General features: G+C 39.2%; 1 protein-coding gene across 5 annotated transcripts in view; it reads left to right on the top strand.

The window, feature by feature from the left end:
* The window catches only part of GALK2 (galactokinase 2), a 168,561-nt gene that overhangs the window by 35,072 nt on the left and 108,746 nt on the right, over positions 1-24,743 (top strand). For 3 of the 5 annotated variants that reach the window (XM_055538011.1, XM_055538010.1, XM_055538013.1), the window contains exons 3-5: positions 2,550-2,673; positions 14,182-14,272; positions 17,093-17,239. In XM_055538011.1, coding sequence (XP_055393986.1) covers positions 2,550-2,673; positions 14,182-14,272; positions 17,093-17,239 — 362 coding nt within the window. Of the gene's footprint in view, positions 1-1,291; positions 1,368-2,549; positions 2,674-14,181; positions 14,273-17,092; positions 17,240-24,743 lie in introns of those variants that run through there. The other 2 variants (XM_055538012.1, XM_055538014.1) reach the window with 2 other exon arrangements.

The raw sequence follows: 24,743 nt of genomic DNA, 5'->3' as shown, positions 1-24,743 counted from the left end.
ATCAAAGATATCTGAGAAAAGAAGAGATAGAGAAGGATTCTCAAGAGGGCAAGAAGGGTTGGTATCTACAACATAGAAAGAGGGCCACTTTGAGTCTTTTTAAACAGAAGGTGGGGGTAAAAAGGATGCAGGTTGATGTAAATAAATGTATAATTTTGGTAGAGAAGGTTGAGGGAGTCCTTTTGGGGAAGGTTGGAAGTGTTGGATGTATAAAGAGATGGCAGAAAGTTTGAAACAGCTTTGTCAAGGATGGGAGAGGGAGATAACTGGAAAAAAAGAAAAAGTTTGCTTGTAACAGGGAGATCTGGTTAGAGCTGGAGACCATGGAATTGTAGCAATAACAATCTGCAGATTTGTTCATTTCCCCACTGCCTCTCAGCTAGTCCAAGTTGCCTACATTTGATCTAGCTTTAGGGTTTTGTTTTGGACGGAGGTTACAGAGAATGACAATGACATCAAGAAGTTGCTCATACTGTCAGAAGGGGTAGATGAAGTAATGAACCCTGGAAAATATGCTAGGTAGAAAAATAAAGGTAAGAGGGAGCCTATAGGTTACAGAGGGCAAAGAACTGAATCTGAAAAACAGGTTAAGTAGGATAAATTGAGTAAGAGAAATGGCACGTTGGAAAGTTTTAGTAAAGAATGTGATATTTGGAACAAAAATCCATAGATAGAAAAGTTCTAGGTGATAAGGAGTTCTATGGTCATTACTGGATTTGTCAAGACCATGGAAGTAAGATAGTTGAAGCAGAGAGGAGGTCAAGTTCTCCAGAGGTCAAGGGATTAGGAAGCTGGGGCCTTGGACTGAGTTGTTTTACAAGATTGGGATGGAGAGGGTGGAATGAGATACAGAGGTCTTCAGAGAGGAGCAAATGTCTAAGATAGTCAGAGATGAATGTGGTGGAGACGAGAAAATGTGGTTTGAACCTCCAAAGCACAGGACAGGAAAAAGTCCTGGAAACAGCAGAGTGGGAGGAGGTTATCACCAACTCCGTGCTACTGAGAGAGAATTGCAAAGCATCAGTATCCTCAGAGGAGAGCCAAGTTTCACTTAGTTTGGGGAGTAACAATTTTCCTGAGTAAGTAATTCTTACTCAATGAATGCTGACTATCTCATTTTAAGAAAAGGAGGGGGATTATGTTCTAAGATAGTTATTTAATTAGTTCTTGGGATGAAATGAATTTCAATCTTTATTAAAAGAATTATTATATTTTCTGTTAAAGTGTCCAAAATGTAATCATTGTTTTTTTCCTTACTTGCCAACAGTTCTTGCTCCCCAGGATGGCTTCCATTAGTTTTTGCAAAGGGAGGAGTCTTCATTCTCAGAAGGCTGTCATTCACACTGTAGCCTTCCCAACAAAATCTGGTACCTCCCTAGAATTCTACTTATTCAAATATGCATTTTCTATTTGTGAACCACTGTTCTACATTGTAGTTTTGAAGGAAGTTGGGGAGAAAGACAACTTTGAATTGTCATTTGAGTTGTTCACTCATCATTGTCAATTCATTAAAAAAGACAACAACCCTAATTTTCTTAAAGGACACATCAGTGTAGAAACAAAAGAGTTCTGCCTGGAATAATATGTAGAATCATATTTATTTAAAAATGTAATCAGGCAGTTGAATTGTCTTTTGTACATTTTATGTTTCTTAGGTGATCAATGTCTACCACAGAAGCAAGCAGATAGGGCTTCCCAGGTGGCGCTAGTGGTAAAGTACCTGCCTGCCAATGCAGGAGAAACAATCAGATATGCAAACCAGTCTCAGGAAAATATAAGTTAGCTTGCTTAGCTCATCTTTCTTGAATTGTTATTTTTTTTTAATATTATGAATACAAACCTTGAGTTTAAATGGGTAATTTGGAGGAACATTATGGGGTAGCAGGCAAAAAAATTCCTGCTGATGATTCATTAGAGGAATTAGAATGAAAAGAATAGTTTTCTGTTTGCTTATTATATATAAAATTAAATATTTTTTCTAGCTTCCTTTTCCTTATCCTAGCTATGTCTAGCACATTCAACACAACTAATCAGTGTCTGTCTAATTTGTTAGGCATTTCATTGGACCACAAAGACAAATAAAGCAAGTCTTCACCATAGTGAGTTCATTGGCTAGTAAGGATAAGAATGGTACTCACATAATATTAATATAAGAGGATGCTAAAGGTTTCCATTGTCCATATTGAAAAAGTTAATTCAAAAGAGCAACAGAGAAAGGAGACATTGCTTTTCTTGATGCTCCATATAACTAGTCACAAAACATAAATATTCAAATATAATTATTATGAATTAGAAAGTGGAAGAAACTTGTGAATATTTAAAGAAGTTGAAATATTAGCAGAAACTAATAACTAATATACTTATTCTAGAAAAGTTCCTGGTTCAGATGTCAGTGAGAGAAAGAAAATTGAATCACTTTCTGCCTTTAGTATTTTTATTTTCTGTTAAAACCAGGCTAGTGGTCAAGTTTTTCCTATATGTCAACTTACTTGAGTTTCTCATGTTTCATATGCCAGCAATGATTAAAAAATGCTTTCTCTTTATTCTAGGAGAGCATATAGATTACTGTGGATATTCTGTTCTTCCAATGGCTGTAGAACAAGATATGTTAATAGCTGTGGAACCTGTGAAAACACATGTTCTCCAGTTGGCCAATACCAATCCCTTGTACCCGTGAGTATTTAGAATTGCTACCATGTATGTGTATGTCTTTGTATTTGTACTCAAATGGTATCTTTAGGAAATATCAAATTTATAATAAGTCATTTAATTTATTGAAAATTTGTATCTGACTTCAAAAGAATCTGTTTCTATTTAATATTTGTTCATTTTATTCATTTACTTAAGAAACATTTATGTTGTTGTTGTTTAGTCACTAAGTTGTGTCCAACTCTTTACTACGCCATGGACTGTCCATGGGATTTCCCAGGCAAGAATACTAGAGTGGATTGCCATTTCCTTCTCCAGGGGATCTTCTTCACCCAAGGACTGAACCTATGTCTCCTGCATTGGCAGGTGGATTCTTTACCACTGAACCACCTGTAAAGTCTGAGAAACATTTACTCAAGACGTATTGTATGTCTGACATTATTTTAGATACTGGGTCAAAAAAGGATGAAAATAAATCTTTGCCGAGAAGATATGTATCATCTGTTGAGCTTAACTATCTCTAGCAAAGTCAAGGTATATGCCATTCTTATATTACTAGGCCACCCTCTCATTCTCTTATCATAACATCTTACCATGTTGTATAATCATTATCTGCTTCAGTTCAGTTCAGTTCAGTCGCTCAGTCGTGTCCAACTCTTTGCGACCCCATGAATCGCAGCACGCCAGGCCTCCCTGTCCATCACCAACTCCCGGAGTTCACCCAGACTCACATCCATTGAGTCAGTGATGCCATCCAGCTATCTCATCCTCTGTTGTCCCCTTCTCCTCCTGCCCCCAATCCCTCCCAGCATCAGAGTCTTTTCCAATGAGTCAAGTCTTCACATGAGGTGGCCAAAGTAATGGAGTTTCAGCTTTAGCATCATTCCTTCCAAAGAAATCCCAGGGCTGATCTCCTTCAGAATGGACTGGTTGGATCTCCTTGCGGTCCAAGGAGCTCTCAAGAGTCTTCTCCAACACCACAGTTCAAAAGCATCAATTCTTTGGCGCTCAGCCTTCTTCACAGTCCAACTCTCACATCCATACATGACCACAGGAAAAACCATAGCCTTGATACATGAACCTTTGTTGGCAAAGGAATGTCTCTGCTTTGGAATAAGCTATCTAGGTTGGTCATAACTTTCCTTCCAAGGAATAAGCGTCTTTTAATTTCATGGCTGCAGTCACCATCTGAAATGATTTTGGAGCCCCCAAAAATAAAGTCTGACACTGTTTCCACTGTTTCCCCATCTATTTCCCACGAAGTGATGGGACTGGATGCCATGATCTTCATTTTCTGAATGTTGAGCTTTCAGCCAACTTTTTCACTCTCCACTTTCACTTTCATCAAGAGGCTTTTGAGTTCCTCTTCACTTTCTGCCATAAGGGTGGTGTCATCTGCATATCTGAGGTTGAAATATTGATATTTCTCCCGGCAATCTTGATTCCAGCTTGTGTTTCTTTCAGTCCAGCATTTCTCATGATGTACTCTGCATAGAAGTTAAATAAGCAGGGTGACAATATACAGCCTTGACGTACTCCTTTTCCTATTTGGAACCAGTCTGTGGTTCCATGTCCAGTTCTAACTGTTGCTTCCTGACCTGCATACAAATTTCTCAAGAGGCAGGTCAGGTGGTCTGGTATTCCCATCTCTTTCAGAATTGTCCACAGTTTATTGTGATCTACACAGTCAAAGGCTTTGGCATAGTCAATAAAGCAGAAATAGATGTTTTTCTGGAACTCTCTTGCTTCTTCCATGATCCAGCAGATGTTGGCAATTTAATCTCTGGTTCCTCTGCCTTTTCTAAAACCAGCTTGAACATCAGGAAGTTCATGGTTCACATATTGCTGCAGCCTGGCTTGGAGAATTTTGAGCATTACTTTACTAGCATGTGAGATGAGTGCAATTGTGTGGGAGTTTGAGCATTCTTTGGCATTGCCTTTCTTTGGGATTGGAATGAAAACTGACCTTTTCCAGTCCTGTGGCCACTGCTGAGATTTCCAAATTTGCTGGCATATTGAGTGCAGCACTTTCACAGCATCATCTTTCAGGATTTGAAATAGCTCAACTGGAATTCCATCACCTCCACTAGCTTTGTTCGTAGTGATGCTTTCTAAGGCCCACCTGACTTCACATTCCAGGATGTCTGGCTCTAGGTCAGTGATCACACCATCGTGATTATCTGGGTTGAGAAGATCTTTTTTGTACAGTTCTTCTGTGTATTCTTGCCACCTCTTCTTAATATCTTCTGCTTCTGTTAGGTCTCTACCATTTCTGTCCTTTATTGATCCCATCTTTGCATGAAATGTTCCCTTGGTATCTCTAATTTTCTTGAAGAGATCTCTAGTCTTGCCCATTCTGTTGTTCTCTATTTCTTTGCATTGGTCGCTGAGGAAGGCTTTCTTATCTCTTCTTGCTATTCTTTGGAACTCTGCATTCAGATGCTTATATCTTTCCTTTTCTCCTTTGCTTTTCGCTTCTCTTCTTTTCACAGCTATTTGTAAGGCCTCCCCAGACAGCCATTTTGCTTTTTTGCATTTCTTTTCCATGGGGATGGTCTTGATCCCTGTCTCCTGTACAATGTCACGAACCTCCGTCCATAGTTTATCAGGTACTCTATCTATCAGATCTAGTCCCTTAAATCTATTTCTCACTTCCACTGTATAATCATACTGGATTTGATTTAGGTCATACCTGAATGGTCTAGTGGTTTTCTCTACTTTCTTCAATTTAAGTCTGAATTTGGCAATAAGGAGTTCATGATCTGAGCCACAGTCAGCTCCTGGTCTTGTTTTTGTTGACTGTATAGAGCTTCTCCATCTTTGGCTGCAAAGAATAGAATCAATCTGATTTCGGTGTTGACCATCTGGTGATGTCCATGTGTAGAGTCTTCTCTTGTGTTGTTGGAAGAGGGTGTTTTCTATGACCAGTGCATTTTCTTGGCAAAACTCTATTAGTCTTTGCCTTGCTTCATTCTGTATTCCAAGGCCAAATTTGCCTGTTACTCCAGGTGTTTCTTGACTTCCTACTTTTGCATTCCAGTTCCCTATAATGAAAAGGACATCTTTTTTGGGTGTTAGTTCTAAAAGGTCTTGTAGGTCTTCATAGAACTGTTCAACTTCAGCTTCTTCAGCGTTACTGGTTGGGGCATAGACTTGGATTATTGTGATATTCAATGGTTTGCCTTGGAAACGAACAGAGATCATTCTGTCGTTTTTGAGATTACATCAAAGTACTGCATTTCGGACTCTTTTGTTGACCATGATGGCTACTCCATTTCTTCTGAGGGATTCCTGCCGGCAGTAGTAGATATAATGGTCATCTGAGTTAAATTCACCCATTCCAGTCCATTTCAGTTCGCTGATTCCTAGAATGTCGACATTCACTCTTGCCATCTCTTGTTTGACCACTTCCAATTTGCCTTGATTCATGGACCTGACATTCCAGGTTCCTGTGCAATATTGCTCTTTACAGCATCGGACCTTGCTTCTATCACCAGTCACATCCACAGCTGGCTATTCTTTTTGCTTTGGCTCCATCCCTTCATTCTTTCTGGAGTTATTTCTCCACTGATCTCCAGTAGCATATTGGGCACCTACTGACCTGGGGAGTTCCTCTTTTAGTATCCTATCATTTTGCCTTTTCATACTGTTCATGGGGTTCTCAAGGCAAGAATACTTAAGTGGTTTGCCATTCCCTTCTCCAGTACTTGCCAGTATTCCCATAGAAAGCTCTGTGACTTCAGGTTGTGTCACCTCTCCAGTGCTCTAGCCTCAGTGTCAAACATAGAGTCTGGAACACAGTAGACATAGGTTTCTAGTACATTTGCTTTATCAAGTTAAGGGCATATTTTTGTTGTTGTTGTTATTGTTTTGGCTATACCACGTGACTTGTGGAATCTTAGTTCCTGACCAGGGATTAAAACCTTGGTCCTGGCAGTGAAAGTGCCAAGTCCTAACAACTGGACCACCAGGGTTGTTTTTAATTTGGTTTGTTGTTTTTAATTCTTGTTGTTTTTTAATTCTTGGTTTACTAAGATTAAAAAAGTCACTTAATGATTATTGGATTTTATTAAATGCTTGTGTAGTATTGAAGATAAGTTTTAAGATATTATGAATTATACCAATGTATTTTCCAATGTTGAACTCTTTGCATTCCTGGGATAAGTCCTGCTTACTTATATTAAGCAGGACCTGGTTTGTTAATTATAAAAAAAGGTCTTGGCATGTAATTGGCACATTATATTTTTGGCTTATTGTTCATTGGACAGTTTGCTTGCGGTAATATTCATTCATTCAGCAAATATTTTATAATGCATCTATACCAGGTTATGCAAGATAATAAAAATTCCTGACTTTTAGGTGAAAGTTATTGTGAAAGATCATTTTTCTGTTTATTTTGCATGATTGAGATGTTATGTGCATTTAGGACCCTTTAACGAGAAGGCATGGAGAAGGAAATGGCATCCCACTCCAGTGTTCTTGCCTTGAGAATCCCAGGGACGGGGGAGCCTGGTGGGCTGCCATCTATGGGATCGCACAGAGTCGGGCACGACTGAAGCGACTTAGCAAGGAGAAGGCAATGGTAACCCACTCCAGTACTCTTGCCTGGAAAATCCCATGGGTAGAGGAGGCTGGTAGGCTGCAGTCCATGGGGTCACAAAGAGTCGGACACGACTGAGTGACTTCACTTTCACTTTTCACTTTTATGCATTGGAGAAGGAAATGGCAACCCACTCCAGTGTTCTTGCCTGGAGAATCCCAGGGACGGGGGAGCCTGGTGGGCTGCCGTCTATGGGGTCGCACAGAGTCGGACATGACTGAAGCAACTTAGCAGCAGCAGCAGTAGCAGCAGGACCCTTTAAAGAAAATCTTCAGATCAGATTAGATCAGTCACTCAGTCATTGTTACCATTTAAAACTGGGTGCCATAATTTGTTATATTGATTTACTGAGATTCACTTAACACTCCCACATGGTAAATATGGGAATTTCACTTTTTTCCCCACAAAAGCAGAGCCTAAGATAGACGTGGAAGGAGGGAGAGGATTTGGGAAATAGTGCCAGGAGCAGTAGTGAAAGGGGATGGAGACTCAACTAGGGAAGCAGAGGTGAATTATCAAGGCAGGTAGCTCCTGTGTAAATAAGGGGCTTTACTCCACTGGACCTTTAGGACATATGCAGCATGCCTTCCAGAATTGTCCACATGTTGTCTAGCATGCATTGCATGAAGAACCCATAATTTCTTTATTCACCATTGATGAATATTTGGATTATTTCCAGCTTTTGGCTATTATGAATAATTCTGCTATGAATCAGTTCAGTTCAATTCAGTCGCTCATTTGTGTCTGACTCTTGATGCAGCACGCCAGGCCTCCCTGTCCATCACCAACTCCCAGAGTTTACTCAAACTCATGTCCATTGAGTTGGTGAAGGCATCCAACCATCTCTTCCTCTGTTGTCCCCTTCTCCTCCTGCCTTCAATCTTTCCCAGTATCAGGGTCTTTTCAAATGAGTCAGTTCTTCCCATAAAGTGGCCAAAGTATTGGAACTTCAGCTTCAGCATCAGTCCTTCTAATGAATATTCAGGACTGAATTCCTCTAGGATGGACTGGTGGGATCTCCTTGCAGTCCAAGGGACTCTCAAGAGTCTTCTCCAACACCGTAGTTCAAAAGCATTAATTCTTTGGTGCTCAGCTTTCTTTATGGTGCAACTCTTGCATCCAAACATGACTACTGGAAAAACCATAGCTTTGGCTAGATGGACCTTTGTTGACAAAGTAATGTCTCTGCTTTTTAATATGCTGTCTATGTTGGTCATAACTTTTCTTCCAAGGGGCAAGCGTCTTTTAATTTCATGGCTGCAGTGATTTTGGAGCCCCCCGGCCCCGAAATAAAGTCTGTCACTGTTTCCAGTGTTTCCCCATCTATTTGCCATGAAGTGATGGGACTGGATGCCATGATCTTAGTTTTCTGAATGTTGAGTTTTAAGCCAACTTTTTCATTCTCCTCTTTCACTTTCGTCAAGAGGCTCTTTAGTTTTTCTTTGCTTTCTGCCATAAGGGTGGTGTCATCTTCATATCTGAAGTTATTGATATTTCTCCCGGCAATCTTGATTCCAGCTTGTGTTTCATCCAGGCCAGCATTTCTCATGAAGTACTCTGCATATAAATTAAATAAGCAGGGTGACAATATAATGCCTTGACGTACTCCTTTCCCAATTTGGAAACAGTCTATTGTTCCATGTCTGGTTCTAACTGTTGCTTCTTGACCTGCATACAGATTTCTTAGGAGGCAGGTAAGGTGGTCTGGTATTCCCATCTCTTTCAGAATTTTCCACAGTTTGTTGTGATCTACACAGTCAAAGGCTTTGGTGAAGTCAATAAAGCAGAAATAGATGGGTTTTTGGAACTCTCTTGCCTTTTTGATGATCCAACAGATGTTGGCAATTTGATCTCTGGTTTCTCTGTCTTTTCTAAATCCAGCTTGATGGAAGTTCACAGTTCAAGTACTGTTGAAGCCTGGCTTGGATAATTTTACTTTGTTAGCATGCGAAATGAGTGAAATTGTGTGGTAGTTTGAGCATTCTTTGTCATTGGCTTTCTTTGGGATTGGAATGAGAACTGACCTTTTTCAATCCTGTGGCCACTGCTGAGTTTTCTAAATTTGCTGGTGTATTGAGTGCAATACTTTCATAGCATCATCTTTTAGGATTTGAAATAGCTCAATGGAATTCCATCACCTCCACTAGCATTGTTCATAGTGATGCTTCCTAAGGCCCACTTGACTTCGCATTCCAGGATATCTGGCTCTAGGTGCTATCTCGTGATTATCTGGGTTGTGAAGATCTTTTTTGTGTAGTTCCTCTGTGTATTCTTGCCACGTCTTCTTAATATCTTCTGCTTCTGTTAGGTCCATACCATTTCTGTCCTTTATTGTGCCCATCTTTGCATGAAATGTTCCCTTGGCATCTCTAATTTTCTTGAAGAGATCTCTAGTCTTTCCCATTCTATTGTTTTCCTCTATTTCTTTGCACTGATCACCAAGGAAGGCTTTCTTATCTCTCCTTGCTATTCTTTGAAACTCTGCATTCAGATGGGTATATCTTTCCTTTTCTCCTTTGCCTTTCGCCTCTTTTCACAGCTATTTGTAAGGCCTCCTCAGACAACCATTTTGCCTTTTTGCGTATCTTTTTCTTGAGGATGGTCTTGATGTCTGCCTCCTGTAAAACGTCATTAACCTCCATCCATAGTTCTTCAGACACTCTGTCATATCTAATAATCCCTTGTATCTATTTGCCACCCTGAAAAGTATGAAAGGCAAAAAGATAGGACACTTCAAGATGAACTCCCCAGGTCAGTAGGTGCCCAATATGCTATTGGAGATCAGTGGAGAAATAATTCCAGAAAGAATGAAGAGATGGAGCCATAGCAAAAACAGCACCCAGTTGTGGATGTGACTGGTGATTGAAGTAAAATCCAATGCTGTAAAGAGCAATATTGCATCGGAACGTGGATTGTTAGGTCCATGAATCAAGGCAATTTGGAAGTGGTCAAATAGGAGACAGCAAAAGTGAACATCGACATTTTAAGAATCAGCAAACTAAATTGGACTGGAATGGGGGAATTTAACTCAGATGACCATTATATCTACCACTGTGGGCAAGAATCCCTTTGAAGAAATGGAATAGCCATCATGGTCAAGAAAAGAGTCTGAAATGCAGAACTTAGATGGAATCTCAAAAACGACAGAATGATCTCTGTTCATTTCCAAGGCAAACCATTCAATATCACAGTAATCCAAGTCTATGCCCCGACCAGTAATGCTGAAGAAGCTGAAGTTGAACGGTTCTATGAAGACCTGTAAGACCTTCTAGAACTAACACCCCCAAAAGATGTCCTTTTTATTATAGGGGCCTGGAATGTAAAAGTAGCAAGTCGAGAGATACCTGGAGTAACAGACAAATTTGACCTTGGAGTACAAAATGAAGCAGGGCAAAGGCAAACAGAGTTTTGCCAAGAGAACGCACTGGTCATGGCAAACACTCCCTTCCAACAACACAAGAGAAGACTCTACATGTGGACATCACCAGATGGTCAATACCAAATTCAGATTGATTCTATTCTTTGCAGCCAAAGATGGAGAAGCTCTATACAGTCATCAAAAACAAGACTGAGAGCTGACTATGGCTCAGAGCATGAACTCTTTTTTTGCCAAATTAAGACTTAAATTGAAGAAAGTAAGGAAAACCACTGGACCATTCAGGTATGACCTGCTATGAATATTTGTGTACAAATCTATTTATGGACACATGTTTTGTTCGGTAAATACCCAGGTGTGGACTGTCTGGTTTATCTTAAGAATTTGCCTGTTTTCGAAAGTGGTGGTATGATTTTACATTCGCACACCACTGTATTGGAGTTCCAGTTGCTCCACATGTTTGCCAACATGTTTTTTTAAAAGTTTTATCCACTTTCTTAAATGTGTAGTTACATGACATTGTGGTTTTTAAGCTATGTTTCTAAGTCTGAAGGAATTAGATCGGGTATTATTAACTTTTTCTTTGATATTTCTCATCTAACTTCCTACATATACACAAAATTCCTCCTCCACTAGTTTCCCTAGTATACCATCACCCTTGTCCCCCAGCCTTCTTCCTTGTTTTTTCTTTGTGGTGACTTCCAAGATCTGGTTATCTTGGGACAGAGCCCATTCAGTTTGGCTAACATAATCTTTTCTGCTTTCCAAATTCTGGGACCTCTTATTGACTATAGTCAATAAATTTTAATTCCTGTGGATAATAGTAAAGTGTTTGAGAGCTGGAGTCAGGCTGTTTAGCTCCCTGGAGAGTCACTAGATCTCTCTGAGCCTCCAGGAAGGTCTTCCCTTTATACTCTAATGTGCCAACTATAAAAATTGTTGTATGGTCGGGCCATTCAAAATGGCTATTCTCTTGCTCTCTGTACATGTCCTGCTGTACCAGTCCCGCTTCACCTGTACCCTTATCATAGGGCTTAATTAGTGCTTAATCATGAGCTTGCCACAGATCCCAGCTACTGGTTTCTCCAGTAGCTGGGGATGAGCCAACCTGACATCAATTCCCCCTATAAATGGTAGCCTCCTTCTTCCCTGAATAGAAAGATTACTGCCATGTCTTGCCTTTCGTCTGCCGTACACAGTGGGGCCGCATGTTTTGCTGCAGACTTGTAAGATCCTTGATCCAGTAAACCATTGATACCTCTGTTGCTGTCTCTAGGCTCTTTCTTCGATCTCAAGCCTGGGCAGCTACAAGATTTGCAGGCCTATTGAGTGCAGCCCAACAGGTGCCCTCTTGGCCTTGCATCCCACCCCATGTTACATACCATCACATGACAGTGGTAATGTGAGCGTGATTTGTGCTCATGCTGTCTTGGCTGGATTACAGAGGCTTAAAAGATAAGCCCTTCACATTTTACCTTTATATTCCTGTGAATGCCTTGCACAGTTAAGTGGTCATCCCATATTTTTCTTAGGAGAGAATATGTCCATGTTATTAAGATAAGGCTTGGAAGGCACCTGCTGCAGTGAGTGGCTCACAGTAGTTATTTAGTAAGCTATATGTGAAGAGTATTCAGTCAATGTGGGAATGTTACTTGTTTCCTCACTTTTGATTTGATCTCCACCCCTCTCCCACTTCATATATTTTATTCTTTGGGCTGATTTAGAAGCCTATCTATTTTTCATTTTGAAATAACTTGACTTTCAAGGAAGTCACAAAAATAGTATGAAGAATTCCACATGTTAACTGATGTGTCCTCAGTGCATCATATCAAGGAGGCATGTGATGTTCCTCCATCTGTTGTTAATTTTGATCATTTGGCTAAGGAGTTGTCCGCCAGATTACCATCGAGTTACTATTTTTTTTCCTTTTCAGCCGATATCTGGTAAGGAAATACTTCAAGTTTATATAGATATCTTGTTTCTCATCAAGTTTTTACTCAGTAACTTTAGCATCCATTGATGAGTCCTTCCTGAAATGATTGTCATCAGTTCAGTTCAGTTGAGTCGCTCAGTCGTGTCCGACTCTTTGCGACCCCATGAATTGCAGCATGCCAGACCTCCCTGTCCATCACCATCTCCCGGAGTTCACTCAAACTCACGTCCATCGAGTCGGTGATGCCATCCAGCCATCTCATCCTCTGTCGTCCCCTTCTTCTCCTGTCCCCAATCCCTCCCAGCATCAGAGTCTTTTCTAATGAGTCAACTCTTCGCATGAGGTGGCCAAAGTACTGGAGTTTCAGCTTTAGCATCATTCCCTCCAAAGAACACCCAGGGCTGATCTCCTTCAGAGTGGACTGGTTGAATGTCCTTGCAGTCCAAGGGACTCTCAAGAGTCTTCTCCAACACCACAGTTCAAAAGCATCAGTTCTTCAGCACTCAGCTTTCTTCACAGTCCAACTCTCGCATCCATACATGACCACTGGAGAAACCATAGCCTTGACTAGATGGACCTTTGTTGGCAAAGTAATGTCTCTGCTTTTCAATATGCTATCTAGTTCCAAGGAGTAAGCGTCTTTTAATTTCATGGCTGCAGTCACCATCTGCAGTGATTTTGGAGCCCCAAAAAATAAAGTCTGACACTGTTTCCACTGTTTCCCCATCTATTTCCCATGAAGTGATGGGACCAGATGCCATGATCTTCATTTTCTGAATGTTGAGCTTTAAGCCAACTTTTTCACTCTCCTCTTTCACTTTCATCAAGAGGCTTTTTAGTTCCTCTTCACTTTCTGCCATAAGGGTGGTGTCATCTGCATATCTGAGGTCATTGACATTTCTCCCGGCAATCTTGATTCCAGCTTGTGCTTCTTCCATCCCAGCGTTTCTCATGATGTACTCTGCAATGATTGTCATGGAGTTTGCCAAATAGTGATTTTTCAATTTTTATTATTTCTTCTATTAGTTGGCATTTTGCTCTAAGGAAGTATTTTCCATTCTCTTTCATTTAGCTATTTATTCATTTGTTATTTTATATTCATATAGAATCATGGAATATCATTTTACTCAATGAGTTATGATCCATTAGAAGCATCATTTGCTTTGTTTATTCCTTCTTTTTCTTAAACTGTGCAGATGGTAAAATTGGATGGGTGGAAGAGAGTGTGGGGAAAGAAGGCCTTGAGTACTTGTGTTCTAGTAAAAAGTATGCCAAACAGCAGGCCCAAAGGATAGGCATTTATGTGGTTTATACCAACTTAATAAGGGCCATCGTGAAATACAGTGGTGTAGATTATGCTAAAATATATTCATTTCTGTCCCTTTCAGGAAGTAAAAAGGGCCAGTTGAAAGTAGTTTAGTTATTAAGGTCACCAAAGCTTCTCTTAATTTTTAGCAGCTGGAGATGTTTGTTGTTTTTTGGGTGGACTGGAGTACATATGTGAGAAGCAAATGGAAAATACAGCGTCAGTGTCATTGTCCTGGCACAAGATGGCAGCAGTCAGCCATCCATGCTGTGCCACAAAGCCTCTAGACTTCAGTTAACTGTTGTTTGCTTTTGCAGGGACTTCAGTACTAGTGCTAATAACATCCAGATTGACAAAACCAAGCCTCTGTGGCACAACTATTTCCTATGTGGATTTAAAGGAATTCAGGTAAATCAGTATAAAGCAGCTACTGGCAGTTGAGGTTATGATATGTATTATATCAAGATTTATTTCATTTACTATATCATTTTTGTCTCCTTTCAGTGCTGATGTTTCTGCTCTGTTTTGCTCATGAACATATTTCAGGGGATAGAGTAGATATGACTGTTTCTGGGTGGTGTTCATCAGGGGCTGTAGTGCCTGTTCATAAGTCATGTGCATTTGATACTTTGTTCTAGTTTTCAAATCTTTGTTGAAATTTTCTTTTGAAAGATACATTCTGGTAGTAGTACTTACATTTTGTTCCAGTGATGTGTAAGTGCACACTGTAATAGAATTTAGAGCTGGACAGCCCTGGGTTTGAGTCTAGACTCTACCCAGCTGTGTTGATTTAACTCCTTAAGTCTCAGATTTGCTGTGTGTGAAATATGTTATTATTATCTCAACAAAGAGTTGTTGGAAGGATCACACAGTGCTTGACACATAGTAGGCATTCAATCAATGCTAACTTAGTTTTGTTATTACTACTTCAGATGGGGTTTAAAAAAAGATATAGTGATTTTGATAAGGAAAATAAGAATTTTCCTGGAAACACTGAATACTTTGAATATCTCTAATGTCATGTATGAGAAGATGAAATATTTCTACTTTCTCTCCTAATTAAAAAAGTATGAAGGAAGAAACAAAATTGATTTGCTAAGTCAATTTGATTTGTTTGCTAAAATTCATGTTTTAGAGAGCTTGTGTTCTTTACTGTCTGATGGTGCTATCTGAAACTTGGTCATGAGTAGCGTAGGATTCAGTGGCATATCCATTACAGATATGCATCACATTTATTTCTGTTGTATAATCCTGTACTCTAATTATGGTGGTTCTGTATGTATCTTTCTTTCTCTCTACTTCCCTTTCTTCCCCTGCCCCCATCTCTTCCTTCCTTTCTTTTTCCCAGACAGATGGTAACAACGTACAGGAAAAGTTACTGGCAGGTTTTAAATCTTCAAATCATTTGGCTTGTCACAAGCATTAGTGGGAATTACAGTATTTGGAAACATTTGTTGGCAAATACAATTTCATCTTTCTTGTAGCAACATGCCTTCTGTAGCATATGGATAAAGTGACCAAAAGAACAAATGTGCCTTGTGTTGTATTTGAGAATTTCAGGTCTTACAGCCTTCCCTTTTGATTTGACAGCTTACGTGCAAAAGCAGGTCTGTGTAATGAATGTTTGGCAGAGAAGTAATTTAAATGTTAGCCTTTTAGAAACCTTCAAATTCAAATACTAGAAAGTTCCAGTGGATAATCTGTTTATATTAAATTGAACATGTTATCCTTATGGGATAGCACTATTTCTGAATTTGGCAAAGCCCATTTGCATTTTGAATCTGTTGTACATTTTAATTTAAACATTGCGTGATAAGTTTGTAAGTATGATTCACATTCAAGACACCCTGTGGATCAGTTTATGGTTAAATATATAGCGTTCTCCAAGGATTTTTTTAAACAAGCTGTCTGATGTTCTGTGTGAAAGGGCATTGGCAGCAGCAATATTTCAGTTTATAATTTATATTTCTGGAAAGGAAATTTTTAGATCATTTGAAATCAACAAGAGAAGTGCATCCAACTAAATCTCTTCTTTTGTGGTGGATGAGTTTCGTCAGTTTAGGGGAAAAAGAGATTTTTAAAAAAAATGAAAAAAACTGGTCTTTTATTTGCAGAGTTTTGTTGTTACTTTGGCTATTTTATCTAGTTTATTGAAATTTCTCCTTAGAACAATATGTATGATGAAATGCATAATTATGTAATATAATAGTATTTTGCACTTTGATCTTGAACCCTTTGAATAATCTGTAAACATGGTGGTACTTTTTCTTGAGAAGGAAGTGACCTTGAATTTATTTTTAATCCCAAAGCACAAAGGATATGATATGATATAATCCTAAGTGTCCTCACCCTACATGTTAATCTACGTATCTTAGAGCTTTCCATCTTGAGATCAGAGTCTGATTATTTTTTTGGACTTTCCTATTTTGTAGAAATAGAGTTTCCCTGCTTTAAGAGTCTGCATTCTCATTTGTGGCTGAATTCTAATTTGGCTGTCTTGAAAGCTACCATATGGCTAAATTGTATCTATAAACTCGGGTAAAAATCTGGATTTCCTCATATCTCTGACTTACATTAAATCACAGTGACAGTATGCTGGCCCAGGTTTCTGACCGCAGTGGGGAAGTTCTCAACCAGAAATCAGAGACCTCAGTCCTACTTCCATTTCCCTATATGTAATCTTGGGAAAGTCTCTTACTCTTTGGTACCTAGGTTTTTCCACAAATAAAATAGAACTGAGAAAGGTTGGAAGGTCCTCTGAAGAAAAGTATTACATAGAATACTGCATAGAAACAAACCACTGCTTGGTGTTAGACTTTTATAATGACAGAGTGTTGGGATGTGCTATATAGAGATTTAACCTGCCTCAGTAATAATTGTGTATTTCTTGTCTTAGTACTTGAATTATAATTGTTTAACATTTCTCCATATTTGTTTAAATCAATTCATATTCATGAAAAAGACCATTCAAAGCAATTTTAGGAAATGGATCAGTAGCTTTTTGTTCAACAAAGTAAAAATTAGTCTTCAAATTATAGAGCCCTGTGGCCAACAGCCATTAAATAAAATGTCATGTATGGACTCAACTAAATTGAATTGCACAAGTTGTTTCTATAAGTAGCATAATAAGTCCATTGTGAGGCTTTTGCTCTCTGAGGAATGAAAGAACTTTCTGCTACTCCTTGAATCCAAGCAGAGTTACTAGTGCTATTTTTCCTTCTATTCTAGGAACACTTTGGTCTCAGTGACCTGACTGGAATGAACTGCTTGGTAGATGGAAACATCCCACCGAGTTCTGGCCTCTCCAGCTCCAGTGCTTTGGTCTGTTGTGCTGGCTTGGTGACACTCACAGTGCTGGGCATGAACCTATCCAAGGTAGCCAATTTGAAAGATTTAACCTGATAGAATCTTCTCTTTCTAAAGTATTAGTATCCAAATCTCAAAATTAGAATGCCTTTGTTTGATTGAAAAACTTTGTCTTACCTGAAAGGACTGCACACATGGGGCATGAGTTGTAACTTAGCAAGTTCTGCTTGTGATAAACTACAAGGTAGTTGATACCTTCCAAAAAGGAAGCAAATATGTGAAGAGCTGTATCAAAATGCTCTTAGATTAAGTGGAGAGATTGAATGCATGGAGATCTTTTTAAATCACCTTATTAACAAGTGAACTTCAGGGAAGAAATTCTAGCCTTCATAATTGGGCCTGCTTATTTTCACCCAAAACCTTCAGTTAAATATTTGACAAGAAATGGGTAAAAAGGGTGAAAACCAGGCAATAAAGGAACTGAATAACATATCTATTTATACCAGCAGCTTAGTCACTAAAATAAACTTGAAAAAATACTTCATTGCAAAGAGGAAATGCTTATTTAAAGAAGACATAAATTCTACAAGAGGTCAGAAAGCCTCAACTTTACAAGTTCACATAAATCTCTGATTTTGCAGTTCAGAGTAGGTATACTCAGCTTTAATTAATGTTTTGGAGGTCTGGTTCAAAAAAAATATTATCATATGTTCTTTTTTATCTCTTGTACATGTACTAGCACATTTACAGATGTCTAGGAATATAGACTGGGCAACAGGCAGATCAAGAGAAAGTCAGCTGCATGTCTTTCTTCGATCTGCTTAAACTTTCAGTTCAGAAATTTTATTTGTAGGAAGAAAGAGAAAAATGAAGAAGAAAGCAAAGGCTCAGATAGAATTCTCTTTAACTGCCATTGTAACTATGCACTAATTAGTCCTTTCTAAGCAATTGCTTATTTGGAGGTAAGGGTAACTAATTTGTTATTATTTGTTTCTTGAGAAGAGAGAAAGTAAGGGAAAGAAAGTCCATGTGTAAAATCTGCTTCCACTGATGCTATGTTTAATCTGGTGGTTTATTTGTTTATTCATTTATCATTCAATCACTACTTCCCTAGTGTCTACTTTGTGCCAGCTAATGTTCAAGGCATTGGTAATATAATAGGTATAGTTTTAGCCTTCATATTAATAGTATGTATGATCTAAAAAAGGGAATAGAGATGAGTGAATAGGCAACTATAACAGAGTTTGATAAGTGGATACTAGTGTGCTATTGGAGCAGATCTAATCCAGCTTTAGGGAACATAGTACATCTAATAGAGTTTTGCCGAGAACGCACTGGTCATATCAAACACCCTCTTCCAACAACACAAGAGAAGACTCTACACATGGACATCACCAGATGGTCAACACCGAAATCAGATTGATTATATTCTTTGCAGCCAAAGCTGGAGAAACTCTATACAGTCAGCAAAAACAAAACTGGGAGCTGACTGTCGCTCAGATCATCAAATCCTTATTGCCAAATTCAGACTTGAAGAAAGTAAGGAAAACCACTAGACCATTCAGGTATGACCTAAATCAAATGCCTTATGATTATACACTGGAAGTGAGAAATAGATTCAAGGGATTAGATCTGATAAACAGTGCCTGAAGAACTATGGACAGAGGTTCATGACACTGTACAGGAAGAGAAGGATCAAGACCATCCCAAGAAAAAGAAATGCAAAAAAGCAAAATGGCTGTCTGAGGAGGCCTTACAAATAGCTGTGAAGAGAAAAGAAGTGAAAAGCAAAGGAGGAAAGGAAAGATATACCCATTTGGATGCAGAGTTCCAAAGAATAGCAAGGAGAGATAAGAAAGTCTTCCTCAGCGATCAATGCAAAGAAATAGAGGAAAACAATAGAATGGGAAAGACTAGAGATCTTTTCAAGAAAATTAGAGATACCAAGGGAACATTTCATGCAAAGATGGGCACAATAAAGGACAGAAATGGTATGGCCTTAATAGAAGCAGAAAATATTAAGAGGTGGCAAGAATACACAGAAGAACTGTACAAAAAAGATCTTCACGACCCAGATAATCAGGATGGTGTAATTACTCACCTAGAGCCAGACATCCTGGAATGGGAAGTCAAGTGGGCCTTAGGAAGCATCACTGCAAACAAAGTTAGTGGAGGTGATGGAATTCCAGTTGAGCTATTTCAGATCCTAAAATATGATGCTGTGAAAGTGTTGCACTCAACATGCCAGCAAATTTGGAAAATGCAGCAGTGGCCACGGGACTGGAAAGGTCAGTTCTCATTCCAATCCCAAAGAAAAGCAATGCCAAAGAATGCTCAAACTACTGCACAATTTCACTCATCTCACATGCTAGTAATGCTCGAAATTCTCCAAGCCAGGCTTCAACAGTACATGAACCATGAACTTGCAGATGTTCAAGCTGGATTTAGAAAAGGCAGAGGAACCAGTGATCAAATTGCCAACATCTGTTGGATCATTGAAAAGGCAAGAGAGTTCCAGGAAAACATCTATTTCTGCTTTATTGACTTCGCCAAAGCCTTTGACTGTGTGAATCACGACAAACTGTGGAAAATTCTGAAAGAGATGGGAATACCAGACTACCTGACTTGCCTCTTGAGAAATCTGTATGCAGGTTAAGAAGCAACAGTTAGAACTGGACATGGAACAACAGACTGTTTCCATACTGGGAAAGGAGTATGCCAAGGCTGTATATTTTCTCCCTGCTTATTTAACTTATGTGAAGAGTACATCATGAGAAATGCTGGGCTGGATGAAGCACAAGCTGGAATCAAGATTGCCAGGAGAAATATCAATAACCTCAGATATGCAGATGACACCACCCTTATGGCAGAAAGCAAAGAAGAACAAAAGAGTCTCTTAAATTGAAAGAGGAGAGTGAAAAAGTAGGCTTAAAGCTCAACATTCAGAAAACTAAGATCATGGCATCTGGTCCCATCTCTTCATGGCAAATAGATGGGGAAACAGTGGAAACAGTGACAGACTTTATTTTTGGGGGCTCTAAAATCACTGCAGCTGGTGACTGCAGCCATGAAATTAAAAGACACTTGCTCCTTGGAAGAAAAGTTATGACCAACCTAGACAGCATATTAAAAAGCAGAGACATTACTTTGCCAAGAAAGGTCCATCTAGTCAAAGCTACGGTTTTTCCAGTAGTCATGTATGGATGTAAGAGTTGGACTATAAAGAAAGTTGAGTGCCAAAGAATTGATGCTTTTGAACTGTGGTGTTGGAGAAGACTCTTGAGAGTCTCTTGGACTGCAAGGAGATCCAACCAGTCCATCTTAAAGGAAATCAGTCCTGAATATTCATTGGAAGGACTGATGTTGAAGCTGAAACTCCAATGCTTTGGCTACCTGATGTGAAGAACTGACTAATTGGAAAAGACCCTGATGCTGGGAAACACTGAAGGCGGGAGGAGAAGGGACAACAGAGGATGAGATGGTTGGATGGCCTCACCAACTCAATGGACATGAGTTTGAGTAAACTCCAGGAGCTGGTGATGGACAGGGAGGCCTGGCGTGCTGCAGTCAGGGGAGTCACAAAGAGTCAGACACGACTGAGCGACTGAACTGAACTGAACTGAGTACATCTAAGCTGAGACAGAGGAATTCATAGATGTTAGTCAAGAAGTACTGATAGGCCAAAAAAGAACTACTGATAGCCGGATAACACTGATAACATTGGATAGTCATGTTACAGGGGAAGGAAACATCATGTGAAGATGTCTAGAGTAAGAGTGATCATGGCTTGTTGGAGGAACTAAAAAAGGCTTAATTTAGCTGACACATAATAATTTGAAATACAGGGTAAGAGACCAGATGTTGGCCTTGTAAACCATGTTGAGCAAGTTGTGCTTTATTTGGATAGCAGTTTGTAAAACCATTGCAGACTTTAGGAAGAGGATAACTTGATTATATCTGTATTTTGAAAAGATTTCCCTGGGTCTATTATAAGGTCTAGACTTGAGGATAATTGTCTTAGCAGTAGAGAGATGCCACTTCTACGGAAGTAGCAGTGAGAATGGGGAGAGAATTAGATGATAGATTTAAGGTATGTCTCCGACAGAATCAATAAGACTTGATTATTTATTGATGTGGAACCCAGAGAGTCAAGGATTATACCCAGGTCTCTGGCTTGGTATGTTTCACTGGGATAAGGAATATAGATGAAAAATTAGGTTTGAAGGGAAAGCAAAATGAGTATGAGGAATTTGTGGGCACACTGACGGAGTTACCTAGTGTTTAGCTACAAACAGTATCTCTGAAAGCCAGGAGGAATATTCAGACTTGACATGATCTACTTGAGAGTCAGTAGTATGTAATTGATTTCTGAAGCCATAGGAGTGGAGGAGACCATCCAGTGGAAGAATGTAGGTAGAAAGATAAGGAAGACTAAGACAGAGTTCCAAAAAGAATGAAGATTTGAGGGATGGACAGAGGAAGAGATGTCTGCTTGAAGAGACTGAGGAGCAATCAGACATTGAGGAGGAAAAAGTAGAAAAGTCAGGTAACAGCAAAGACAAGGAAAATAATATTTCATGAAAGAGTAGCAGTGGTGTCAAATGCTGCTGAGAGGTTAAGTAAGACAGAAGTATCCATTGAATTTAGCATCAAAGAAGCTGAAGAAAACCTTGACAAGAGCAGCTTAAAATAGGAATGAATTGAAGGATCTATGAGAGGTGAGAAAGTAGAAAACTTCAGTGGATACAAAAAGTCTAGATATGCCTGGAAAAGAGATAATCTTGTGTCTGTGGTTGGGACAGAGGTCAAGGAATTCATTCTTTTTAAAGGGAGGATTGGTAAAACTTATTTTTCACATTTTCCTGGCCTTCTGATGGTGGAGTATCTAAGGGAAAAGAAGGGACATAAAAAGAAACCTTGTAACTTTGGAATTAATTCTGGCTGTCTGTGTCTCAAAGTCAAAAAAAGCAAATGTACTGGGTATAAAAACAGATACATAGATCAATGGAACAAAATAGAGAGTCCAGAAATAAACCCATGCATATTCGGTCAATTAGTTTACAACAGAGGAGCCAAGAAAACACAATGAGTAAGGGTCAGTCTCTTTAGTAAATGGTGTTGGAAAAACTGGATGTCACATGCAAAAGAATGAAAGTGGACCTTTATCTTACACCACACCCCCTAAAAAATCAAAATATATTAAAGAGTTGAATACAAGGCCTAAAACCATAAAAGTAGTAGAAGAAAACCTAAACAGTAAGCTCTTTGACATTGGTCTTGGTGATGATTTTTTGAATTTGACACCAAAAGCAAAGGCAACAAAAGCAAACAAAACAAAATAAAAACAAACAAACAAACGAAAAACAAAGGAATTATATCTAACTTTCTGCCAGCAAAGGAAACCATCAATGAAATGGAAAGACAAGCTACTAAGGGAGAAAATATTTGCAAATCATTTATCTGACAAGGGGTTAATATTAAAAAAAATATAAAGAACACATACAGCTCAATAGCAAAAAAAAAAAAAAAGAAAAACCCAAACCCAAATAATCCAATTAAAAAATGAGCAGAGGATCTGAATAGCTTTCCCAAGGAGACATACAAATGGCCAAAAAGCACAGGAAAGGATGCTCAACATCACTAATCATCAGAGAAATGAATATCAAAACTATAATGAGATATCATGTCTGTGAGAATGACTATGATAAAAAAGATAAGAGATAATAAGTGTTGGTGAGTGTGTGAAGAAAATGGAATCCTTGCTCACTGTTAGTGGGAATGTAAATTGGTGCAGCCACTATAAAAATAGTATGGAGATTCCTAAAAAAAATAAAAAATTGTCATCAGTTCAGTTCAGTTCAGTCGCTCAGTCGTGTCCGACTCTTTGTGACCCCATGAATCGCAGCACGCCAGGCCTCCCTGTCCATCACCAACTCCCGAAGTTCACTGAGACTCACGTCCATCGAGTCAGTGATGCCATCCGGCCATCTCATCCTCTGTCGTCCCCTTCTCCTTCTGCCCCCAATCCCTCCCAGCATCAGAGTCTTTTCCAGTGAGTCAGCTCTTTGCATGAGGTGGCCAAAGTACTGGAGTTTCAGCTTTAGCATCATTCCTTCCAAAGAAATCCCAGGGCTGATCTCCTTCAGAATGGACTGGTTGGATCATATGATCCAGCAATTTCAATTCTGGGTATTTATTTGAAGAAAAGGAAAGCATTGATTCAGGAAGATATGTGCATTCCCATATACATAATTTACAATAGCCAAGAAAAGGAAACAGCATATAACCATTGATGGATGAATGGATAAAGATGATGTGGTGTGTGTATGTGTGTGTATATACACAATGGAATATTATTTAGCTATAAACTTTTGCCATTTGTGACAACATGGATGGGTCTTGAGGGCATTATGCTAAAGTGAAATGTCAGACAGAGAAAGACAAATGTTGTATCCATGATTTCATTTTTATTTTATTTTATTTTTAAACTTTACATAATTGTATTAGTTTTTGCCAAATATCAAAATGAATCTGCCACAGGTATACATGTGTTCCCTATCCTGAGCCCTCCTCCCTCCTCCCTCCCCATTCCATCCCTCTGGGTCGTCCCAGTGCACCAGCCCCAAGCATCCAGTATCGTGCATCGAACCTAGACTGGCAACTCGTTTCATACATGATATTTTACAAGGTTCAATGCCATTCTCCCAAATCTTCCCACCCTCGCCCTCTCCCACAGAGTCCATAAGACTGTTCTATACCTCAGTGTCTCTTTTGCTGTCTCGTACACAGGGTTATTGTTACCATCTTTCTAAATTCCATATATATGTGTTAGTATACTGTATTGGTGTTTTTCTTTCTGGCTTACTTCACTCTGTATAATAGGCTCCAGTTTCATCCACCTCATTAGAACTGATTCAAATGTATTCTTTTTAATGGCTGAGTAATACTCCATTGTGTATATGTACCACGGCTTTCTTATCCATTCATCTGCTGATGGACATCTAGGTTGCTTCCATGTCCTGGCTATTATAAACAGTGCTGCGATGAACATTGGGGTACACATGTCTCTTTCCCTCCTGGTTTCCTCAGTGTGTATGCCCAGCAGTGGGATTGCTGGGTCATAAGGCAGTTCTATTTCCAGTTTTGTAAGGAATCTCCACACTGTTCTCCATAGTGGCTGTACTAGTTTGCATTCCCACCAACAGTGTAAGAGGGTTCCCTTTTCTCCACACCCTCTCCAGCATTTATTACTTGTAGACTTTTGGATCGCAGCCATTCTGACTGGTGTGAAATGGTACCTCATAGTGGTTTTGATTTGCATTTCTCAGATAATGAGTGATGTTGAGCATCTTTTCATGTGTTTGTTAGCCATCTGTATGTCTTCTTTGGAGAAATGTCTATTTAGTTCTTTGGCCCATTTTTTGATTGGGTCATTTATTTTTCTGGAGTTGAGCTGTAGGAGTTGCTTGTATATTCTGGAGATTAGTTGTTTGTCAGTTGCTTCATTTGCTATTATCTTCTCCCATTCTGAAGGCTGTCTTTTCACCTTGCTAATAGTTTCCTTTGATGTGCA

The sequence above is a fragment of the Bubalus kerabau genome, chromosome 10, assembly GCF_029407905.1.
Source record: "Bubalus kerabau isolate K-KA32 ecotype Philippines breed swamp buffalo chromosome 10, PCC_UOA_SB_1v2, whole genome shotgun sequence".
In the NCBI taxonomy this organism is placed as follows: domain Eukaryota; kingdom Metazoa; phylum Chordata; class Mammalia; order Artiodactyla; family Bovidae; genus Bubalus; species Bubalus kerabau.
The sequence above is the reverse complement of the archived record's forward strand: the minus strand, read 5'-3'. Positions and strand labels throughout refer to the sequence as shown.